This window comes from Schistocerca serialis, chromosome 6 (genome assembly GCF_023864345.2).
Source record: "Schistocerca serialis cubense isolate TAMUIC-IGC-003099 chromosome 6, iqSchSeri2.2, whole genome shotgun sequence".
NCBI classification, from domain to species: Eukaryota; Metazoa; Arthropoda; class Insecta; order Orthoptera; family Acrididae; genus Schistocerca; species Schistocerca serialis.
This window is the reverse complement of record NC_064643.1, coordinates 243640035-243651027: the sequence shown is the minus strand read 5'-3', so window position 1 is coordinate 243651027 and position 10993 is coordinate 243640035. Positions and strand designations below refer to the sequence as shown.

Here is a 10993-nt window from a genome sequence, read left to right as displayed (position 1 = left end):
TCCCTTTCTGTATGACATAAAGACATTTTTCGTTCCACACTTCTGTCTCCATTCTCTAATATAAAAGCTGCCCCTGAAAGCTGAAAATCATTTGAGCCTGGTACAAGTCCCGCAAGAAAAACAGTTGGGGACAGCAATGGGATTTGAGATCATGCGACATTGGTTGACTTGTCGTGATGGACAGTGTGAATATAACATGACGTGACACTGTATTGATGGTTACTGTGAATTGGCGTTGACGCAAATAGGAAACTCTATAATGAAATGAAGACTAAGAAGATTTAGAAGCAGATAATGCAGTACTGAAACATCAGTGAGCTCTGCGAAAATAGATTATCTTCCGATGTTAGAAGAAAATGATACTGTAAAACTTTCTTCCCCGTGAAACTTTGACGTGACGAGACAGTCAGTTGATGGCCAGTGTGGATGCCGCCACAATGTATTGTGGAATGTAAAAAGTTTTCGATGGTGTTGAACTACTGTCAATCTTCTTTAAAAGAGTAAACTGCCATTTGCTTGTGTATTACTTAATTACTCTTTTGTAATATCTATATTTCTTCTTTTATGCCATTGTCAAGTACAATGCTAAACGTTATTAAATCATTATTGTCATACCTGTTACGGCAGTCCAAAATAGATATACAAGACCAATACATGTCTTTAAGATGTAACTGTCAAAGAATGTCTACCTTTGGCAGGTACTTCTTCAAGACATGTTCTAATTTTGTTTATCTGTCTTGGACTGCCTTAACAGATATGACATAATAATGATCTCACAACTTTTAGCATTGCACTTGATAATGCCATAAAAGCCTAATTGTAGATAGTACAGAAGATGGATATGGTAATACCCAGTCAAATCGTGATTACTCTTTTTTTCTTTTCTTTAAAAAAATGTGGAATGTTTTGTCGTGAAGTTCCGTTTCTTCCCTTTTTAATTATGAATCGGCCGTTATTGGCCTCCAAACACGGTGGTTGGAGGATGTGTATATAAGTTTTCGTTGTCTCTGGCATGAGATATAAATTCCTTTTTAGATGAATGGGAATGGTATCGGTTTCCAGTGATAGGAATAAGCATGTTCACTGCACATTACATTACATTAATACTTGATCCATAGATCATGAATAAAGCATTTCGTAATGATGTGGAACTAGTTGGTTTAACATAGGCTTTCATTACACAATTTTTTTAACCTCATTCGCGCGAACGAACGGCCTGCGTCTCAAACAACTAAAAAAGTGTTGTATTTTTGATCGATATAGTCTCTCAACATTCGAAAATATCGATCGGTCGATTGTATCCTGTGTTTTGATTTTTGTTGCATATTGAGGCATGTGCGTGGGCCGTGGTGTTTGTGTTTGTGCTAGACGGTAACATAATTGATGTCCAGTAACATACGTATAGAGAGTTGATCAAGAAAGAAGCAAACCTTTGACTTTTATTGCTTGTTAATAATAAGAATTGTCCAGAACACAATTAGTATTGCGTGTGTAGTGAAAACAGTGCCTATCTTAGTGTCTTATAATGAACGCGAAAAATGTGTTTCTAGTTTCCTTCTTAATCACTGCAGTTGCATTTTATTTACACGAGTACCATTTATCTACATTAGTCAGTGTTTTCAAGTTTTCGCCTTATTTGAATAGCGTTATGATAAGTGTTCATAATGTGTTACTAACTTGGTTTGGAAGTGTTAGGAGTCAAGAAGATTTAAGCGTAAAAAACAAGCTGAAATCTACGACGGTATTTACTCCTGAGGATCTGAAGAAATTTAATGGTGAACGTGGTTTATATTTATCAATTATGGGCAAAGTTTATGATGTAGGAAAAGAGAACAAGCATTATAAGGCCGGTGCAGACTATCACTTTTTCACAGGTAAATGTTCAATGTGTAATTATTCCAGTCGGTGACGAGAAGGTAAGGGCAGCAGTAAGATCAATATTGCAGCTTCTTGTATCGCTGTACAAACGCTACAGCACTAGTCTTACCCTAAGTATTTTTGTGATTGTCAACAATGTAATATACCAACAGCTGTATTACATTGCCTGTGCGGCTGTGATTGCAAAAAATGTAATATGTTAATGTTATAAAATAGCAATTTTGCTAGCATTGGTTTTTGTTTAATATTATTGTATCACTAGTCTGGAAATACGGAAGCGTCCGATCCCACCCGTCTGCTTTGACCCATGACGTCACAAATATGGCGGAAACAAAAACAAACACACACACTTCCCACAGGAAGCCTAATGACACTAACGGGACAAGCGCGGGAAATGGGGTGTTTTGGGTGGAGGGCAAACTAAATATAAACAAATTTAGACACCTTGCGTAGCTACAACGTGTAAGTGAAGACAGCCATGCATGAATACCCACCCACGGGGTCTAGTGTAGCAGGGGATACAACCCGTCGGCTTTGGACAATGACGTCACAAGTCGCCAGATAGCAGTTTACCATTTTCGCTTTTGCTGTTATGTTTCAGTTTCGTTTTTTTTACTGATTGCTTAATAAAGTGGATCTGTTTATTCTATTTTTAAAAGCCAAAAAACACTTATCAGCCACTGAAGGGAGCTACAACACTAAGAAGAATCGCTTCTCGATGGGCGACTTGTGACGTCAATGTCCAAAGCCGACGGGTTGTATCCCCTGCTACACTAGTCCCCACCCACGTCCCCGTGGGTCGTAACCCCTGCAACCCATAGAAGATAAAGATGCTTCAGTAGCTGATTAGTGTCTTTTGTCTTTAAAAAAAAAAAAAAAAATCTCACGGGATAGAACGAACAGATTAGAAAGATAAATATAATAAACTAAAACAGAAATTCGAGGAAACAGATAATTAAAATAAGTAATAAGTGTTTTTAAATTTAAAAAAAAATCTCACGAGATAGAACGAACAGATCAGAAAAGTAAATAAAATAAGATAAAACAGAATTGGAGACAGCCACACTCAAACCAAACTCCGCGCCGTCATGACGTCACACACGACAACACCCTTACGTCACGGATCAAAGCCGACGTGTTGGATCGGACGCTTCTGTCGACCCACTAGTCTTTACCCTGCGGCATCATCCACGTATGTGTTAGACACATATCTTCAATACACCTTCTCCTACCATTAAACCACCTTCTGCCTCTGCCTCACCCTCCATCTGCCCTGCTACATTGTCCAACCACCTCTTCTCTGTATCTCCACCCCCCCCCCCTCTCCCTCAGTCTCTTCATTTCCTCCACCCCCTTGCTCTGATCATATCTTCTCCCTGTATCCTCTGTTGATAACCCTCTCTGTTTCCATCTTCCTTTTCCACCTGCCCTCTGCCCCTCTACACCTTCCATCTCCTCATGCATTCCCCTCCCCTCTCTTCGTTCATTTCAGCCTCCCCTCTGCTCTGTCCGTCCCCTCCTCTGCCTTTCTCAACCTGTTCCCAGCCATGCTCATCAACACATGTAGTCCCTGCAATACATATCAATAAAGTAGGCCGATACTATTCCCACAATATGCTTGTCGCAGGGCAGGCTGCACATCAGGGACATGAAAATAATTTATTTTGCCTCTGATGTACAGGCCGACATTTAAGCTGGTTGATAAAGCAGGCTGTGATACTACAATTCAACATGTCGTATTGGGCAGCATACATGTTGAAGCTCCTTACTTGTAGGTTGCCCTGCAAAGCAAGTTGATTGGCAGGCCGATGATGTTCCAACACCTCATGCTGGTCAGGCAAGGCAGCCTTTGCCAGGGGTTTGGAAAAACTTGGTTTTGCCCATATCTCTGCTATTGGAGCTAGGAGGTTTTAAACCCTACAGTGCTGATCCTCTGAGGCCTACAGTTTCTGTGCTAAACTTGTTTGAAACCAATCTAGGGGTTTGGGAGAAGATACTTTACGTACACATGTGCACTCTACTTTTTTTAAATTGCTCTAAGATCTTTGAACACAACTTTGTAGCAAAAACAACAACCAGCATAGGCCTCATTTTCTTAAATATTTGTATTCATGTGTATTAACAAAGAGAAATGAGTGTGACTAAACATTTGAGACTACTTTTAATTCTTTATGTTAAAGTTGCTGTAATAGACGGCACAAAATTACTTAATTGTCTGTGTTGTATGAAAATTCTCAGACCTTTAGCAGTTATGTGGTTAGTTATGAGGAAGTATTTCCTGATAACAAATAGTAGGAAAAATAGCAAGTTTTTACTTGACAAAATATCACATGTGTGCCAAAACTGGCAAGTGCACAAATATTAAGTTTTGAAACTTTACGAAATGTAAAAAGGTAGCTAGGCCTACCTCCAACTGCACAGGTAATTCACAACTGTTGTAAGACATGCTGTACTATTCCAATCGTGTAACTAGCCTATGTGCCACTACCCATAAGAACTGAAATGATAATCTGCACATGTTTACTAAAGTGAAAGGCAGGGTTCAGCCAATTGGTAGCATACGCAGAACTGCAGTTTGTCTGTAAAAGGAGATTGCTCACAAAACTCTTAATTAGGCCCTATGGTTGTTACTGGATTACTGGTCAGATGTGAAGTCCATGTCAAGAAGAACTATCAGATGAAATTGACCATAGGATTAGATGATAGCAATGTTAATAATCAGAGGCTTGTTTGAGTTGTATGAGAAAGTTACAGGAACACAAGAAAACCTTCTGCACCCTATATCCTGAATGTTGCTTAGAAAATTCTAAAAACTGGCTTTCAGGGGAAAAAATATATTTTTTGGCTCCTGGTCCTCCGGTACTACACCCTTTTTATTAAGCCCATGAAGAAAAGATCTGGGTCAACGGAAGCGTTCAATTCCACCCGTCGGCGTTGACCCGTGACGTAAGGCTGTTGTGGTGTGTGACATCACGATGGCGCAGAATTTAGTTTGTGAGAGTGGCGTGTTGGTAGGTGTCATTTTGATGTGATCGGTGGTGCTCTCTGGTGGTGTGTTTATTTGTTGTGTGTTAGGCGATGTTTTTGGTTTACTTTGTGTGTGTGGTGTGTTTATAGGTGTCATATTGTTGCGGTTGGTGGTTCTCTCTGGTGGTGTGTTTATGGGTAGCGTGTTATGTGGCGTATGGGGTTCATTTGCATGGTAGCATTTTATGTGTGTGGTATCAGTAGTGACTGTGCTTTCAGCGGAATATTTTTCAGTGAGTCAACTATTTTGGTTTTGTTATGTCAACATTATTGTAGTTTTTTTCTGTTCGTCGTGTGTGAATTTTGGTAAACTGCGATGTTTATGTCTTTGGAATGACAAGGTCAACAGTTTTTGGTTGTCGGCGATGGTGGGGGACAGTGCGTTGTCTTTAATAAAATTTTGTCAACTATTCGGATTTTTCGATGAAGTCGTGCAGTGTTCAGTGTGTCATGAAGAAATGAGGCATACTAAAGTTCCGTCGTCTCGGACCAGGGACGACTGTATGTGGAGATGTCATAAGGATAACAGGTCAAGTGAAGATGTCAGTCCATGGGTGAGGGAGGGGGTCAGGGGTGAATAGTTTGTAGTATACTAGACCTAACTAGATATATTGAAAGTAACGATACTGTTGTTCAGTTTTGACCACTTGTGTCACCATCGGTAATTTTTTTTCTCTATGGAGGGAGGTATGGTGAGAAACTGATCTGTAGCATAGTGCAAGGTCTGGGTGAAGTTGGGAGGTAAGATAAGTAGTATTGTTGTGGATTAGTGAAGCCAGAATATTCTTCATCGTAACAATTAGAATTACTGATAATCTCACACAAAACCTTATCATAGGAGTCCTGTTAGTTTACTGGTTTTTGTTTTGGTAACAGTTTTGTGCTGTTGCTGATATCATTCATGACTTATTGCATCTTTGATACTGTGAAACACATCTCTTCAACTGCCAGCTCCTTGCTTTCCATAGTTTGGGAGTAGGTAGTATGGACCAAAACGTCAACATAGGCTCTAGTAGCACACTTTTAAGAATGAGCGCTTACTCATCTTTGCTACTGTGAAACACACCTAATCTATCTCAGAGCTCATAAGTTATGCATTTTAGAGCCCACATTTACTAGCCTCTTTTTTTGTTTTGGTGTAAGGAATGTGTTCTGAAAGTCTGTAAAGGGAAATTAATTTTTTTTACCAGTATGTTACAAGTTGGAAACAAAAGTTTACGTTAACATGAAAGTGGCTGAATTATAACACAGAATATTACCATTTACCAGCTGGAAGCAGATCTCTTTCACTAGTTCGGAATGTAACACTTCTTGCAGTGCAAGAGAGGGTTAGGTTGGAAGAAACAGCACACAAGAAAATTCTTTCAGACGCCAGGCTAAGGGTAGCTCCAGCCAGGATGAAACATATTGCATTATGTGTCATTGTCATTTGCGTGACCCTTATTCTTAGATGGCATTTTTGTCTGGTCCTTCAAAGGTCCCATATTTCCAAGCTTCCTCCAATTAGTTAACTGGATTTAAATGTTGAAAATAAGCTAGTGAATCGTGGAACTTTTTTCTCGTCCATTATCTTGCTGCTGCACACAGTGGTGGGAGGGTCAAAAATGTCTACCACAATGAAGCAAATAGTACAACATGAAAATTAAGGGAAGTGTTTGAAAAGAAACCGCATGTTAACTTCTGCATGACAACATTAAAAAAGAAGGTGCAGTATGAGAGTCTCAGAAATTGATGTTTTTATTAATATTGAGTGTTCAGATGGAATACATTTCACATATAATTGACTACACGTGAATTACTGAGGGTAAATGAAAAAGACAAGTTTCAAATTTGTATTGTAGCAATCACAGTGGAAGGAACACGGAGTAATCAAAAATAAATAAAATAGTGTGAGAGTTTCTATGAGAACTAGGCACAGCAGCAGTGCACTAAGCATGAGATGCAGCTTCCAGCAACCAACATCTGCATTTATAAACAGCACGCAGTATAAAAGAAACTTCAGACCACATTGCAGAAGAGTTGAAGACTCACAAGAATAAAGAAAACGCCGGCTTCCAGATTTAATGATATTTGGCAAACTTGAAGAATGGGTATCACCTGTCAATCTTGACCCCTGAAGCCATCAAGATTGTGGACACCCCAATTGCAAGCTTCTACAATTTGGTGACCATGACGTCACTCATCACACACAGGTATAGACATAAATAATACAAAAAATATTTAATTGTAGAAATAACATGGAACTAATAGGACAGTGTGGAATTAGGTGGTTTTGGACAGAGGCAGAATAAATATAGGCCTACTGTAGTCTCAATAATGAAGAAATATCAAAACAGTATTAACACTAAAACCAAGTACACAAAATCCTTAGTAATCAACAAAACCACAATACATGATATTCCATTTATCTGATGACTGCACGTGCAGAGTTGTGTTTGCCAACTGCTGGAGCCATGCAGGCCAGTCGTTAAAGCCCCATGTCTCCCTGTTAATAGCATACTATGCATCTTTTTGGCCAGTATTATTCGAACAGTGAAATAGACATCATGAGTGTAACAGTTAAGTCTGTGAGTACAACAATGGTAAAACCAGATTATTCTATTTGAAAATGAGTGTTTATTTGTGATTTGTATGCGCATACAGAGCCCATATGTATTGTCCAGAAATTGAACAGAAGTTTCCAGATGTACAAATTCTGAGTCTTGATGCAATTCACAAATTGGTGAATAAAATTTCATGAAACGGTAAGTGTTCATGAGAAGGAGCATTGCAAATTTCATGTACCCCTGTATAAAGAGCTGCTGAGTTACCTGGGCTGAGAACCTATAAAGTAAGAGCAATGCAAGAACTTAAAGCTGGTGATCCCACACACAGGGCTAGGTTTTGCAAATAGATTTTGCAATGAGTGCTTCATGATAAAATGGATCCTTTCCTAATTCTGTTTTCAGATGATGTTTGGTTCTATTTACACAGGCATGTTAATTCCCAAAACTGTTGATGTTGGAGCACCGATAGACCTATGCTGTTTCAAGAGGAACCCCTTCGTGATCAGAAAATAAGAGTGTGGTGTACAGTTAGTGGTTACAGAATAAGAAGCTCAATTTGTTTTGATAACACTGTTAAACAGTGAAAGATATGTGCAAAACATTTTGCAATCGCTTTTTAGTTAATTAATTGAATGAGAGAGACCTAACCTTTGCATTTATTCAACAGTATTTGGCAAGGACTCATGTGACCAATGTTTCTTTGCATGCAATTCATGATGTGTTCTATGACAGAGTTAACCTGATGCAATTTCCATTTGAAAAAGGGTAAAGTGTATGCAACAAACTCGCACATGTTGCAGGATCTTAAGGATAATATCTGCAAGTCAGTTATTTCAATTCCTACAAGACAATTACATCATGTCATGAATTTCCTGAATAGAGTTCAGAAATTCATGAAAAATAATGACAGTTTCCAGTATCTCTTTGCATGATATGGGTGAGTATAAAAATTTATTTACATTTATTTTAAATTTCATGCTTTGGTAGTACACAGACAGCACAGCATTTGATTTGTGAGGCAATGGAGCACTCGCTGTCCACCATCTATGATCCCATGCATATGGTCATCAGATAAATGGAGAAAATAATCAGACATTTCACTCAACCTGTATAGTTCAAACAGAATCCTCAATATTGCAAAACCACACACAATTAAAAAAATCCAGCATCTAAAATTTCCCTCTATCTATATGACATTTGTTAGAAAAGTATCCAACCTCTTTCTTTTGCGAGCACCTGATGGATTTTAATCTATAGTGCTTGCATGAGTCAACCTTAAGCATTCATGTGGATGCATGAATTTTTTCCTGCCTGTTGATAGCACCAATACTGGCAAGCAACAGTTGAGTGATGTAGTGTGTAATGCTCATTGGTTCTTCATCGCTAGGGGAATGATGGAATGACTGGTGCAGCACTACTGCATCAAATTTTGCCAGAAACTGGCCAACAACCAGGTGGAAACCATTCGGAAGATTCAGACGGCTTTCGGTGACGATGCTATGGACACCACACAGATTAAGGAGTGATACAGCTGAATTAAAGACAGCTTCATATTGGTGGAGAGCGAACCATGCTCTGGTCTGCCACCAACATACCAAAATGACCAGGTCATTGCCGATGAGATTGTTGTGGTGATGCGGGACAGTCGTGTAACTATCAGAGAAATTGTGGAAGAGGTGGGCATCATAACTTTTTCGGCACATTCCATTGTGACCACAGTTTGAACCATGAAGAGAGTGTCAGCACAATTTGTGCCGAAGCTGTTGACGGCAGAGCAAAAGAAACTTAGTATTGAAGTCTCACAGGACTTGCTGGACTCCACAAAAAGTGGCCCCGACTTTGTGAACATCATAATTACTGACGACATATCCTGGGTATACGAGCATGACCTGGAAACCAAATCTCAGGCATCACAGGGAAAGCATTCGTCGTTACCAAGACCAAAGAAGGCCCACCAAGTGCACAGCAATGTCAAAATGATGCTGACTGCCCACCATAGGGTCAAAAAGTCACCAAAGATTGCTACAGGGATGTCTTCTGTCACCTATGTGACACTGTGCGACACAAGAGACGACTTGTGGCCAACAGGAAATTGGTGCCTCCATTGCGATAATGCTCCAGCACATTCCTCACATATGATTCAGACTTTTTTGGTGAAAAACCAGTTCCCTGTGCTTCAGCAGGCTGTTTACTCTGCTGATATAGCCCCCTGTGACTTGTGGATGTTCCCCAAGCTCAAGAGGCCATTGAAAGGAATGCAATTTTAGACAAGCGAGGACATTATTGCAACAATGACAACCGAGCTAAACTCTATTCTGAAAGAGGCTTTTTTGGCATGCTTCCAACAATGGTTGTACTGGGAGAAGTGTGTGGAGTCCCAAATAAATTACTTTGAGGGTGATTAGGTGTCCAACACTCCAGGCATTCCAGTTTTTTTCCTGGCTGAAGGTCAAATATTTTTGTAACAGAGCTCGTATAGCTAAAATGAATTCTACAGAACCACAAAACCAAAACTCGTCCATGTAACTAATATTGAAAACCTAACCTCACCAATGTGGGTAAAACAAACTCTACAATACCTACCAGTCAGTGTTGAACATAATTACCAACAATGAACAACACAACTAAAAAAATCATAAATTTTGTTATACAAGAAATAAAGAATTATACACATAAACAGACATACTATGCATGCTACAATAAAAGGCAATAAAAGCCTACTTACCAATCAAAGTTAGCAGAAACATAAATCTAGCAATCTAAATGATAAAAAAACTAGTGTGTCATCAACACCACCTCAGCCCCACTCAGGGGACTCACAATGCTTTTGTGAGTATGTGTGTGACAAGCACAAGACCCCAAGCAATTGAAGCACTTTCTTTCTTTATTATGCTGCAGTCTTCCATCTTCAACTACCCTTACTTCTCTTTCTTTCTCTCGTGGCAGCTTCCCTAGGTTCTGCCTTCTTTCATCAACATCTTCATTTATTTGCCTTACACCATTTTTCAGCTGAAGTAATTTTGGTCTCTTTTTGGGTTTCACTTACATTTTCAAAATTTTTTCTGTGGTGTTGACCGACTGGGAAAGAATGCCTTACATAGTGTGCCTCCTGCGTACAATGTTGACAAACCTCTATGCACAATAAATGCTTTGACTCATATATGCACGCAAAAGCCAATGTGGTAGCCAATCCAATTTGATGGGGCTGTTATGTACTCTTTCTGTTGAACTCCTTGATGACACAGGGATCACACTTCAGATGCCTGAGCTGGCAGCTCCCCACATGTGCCAAGGAGTAGGTGCCCACCTTCCTGGGTTACCTTGGCTGTGGCTGGGTGGTGCTCATGGGAAGAGACCATGATTGTAGTAAGTTTTGCACATGAAACTTATCAAATTCAGCCTACACAATGGCCTTTCGGACTCGGCCCTCATAACAGACAGATCTAGATATTTCAACATGGACAGCTACAATCTACTGCTTTCTGCACCCTTTCTACCCCATGGGAAGAGGAACAGGCCAGATATCTGGGAGTAAAACTAGT

At 39.6% G+C, this 10993-nt stretch overlaps 1 protein-coding gene across 1 annotated transcript in view; it reads left to right on the top strand.

Annotated features, from left to right (window-relative positions):
• Positions 1-1341: 1341 nt before the first annotated feature.
• The window catches only part of LOC126484534 (neuferricin), a 57113-nt gene continuing 47461 nt past the window's right edge, over positions 1342-10993 (top strand). Inside the window, exon 1 of the mRNA XM_050108082.1 lies at positions 1342-1874. Coding sequence (XP_049964039.1) covers positions 1526-1874 — 349 coding nt within the window. The 5' untranslated portion in view covers positions 1342-1525. The remainder of the gene's footprint in view (positions 1875-10993) is intronic.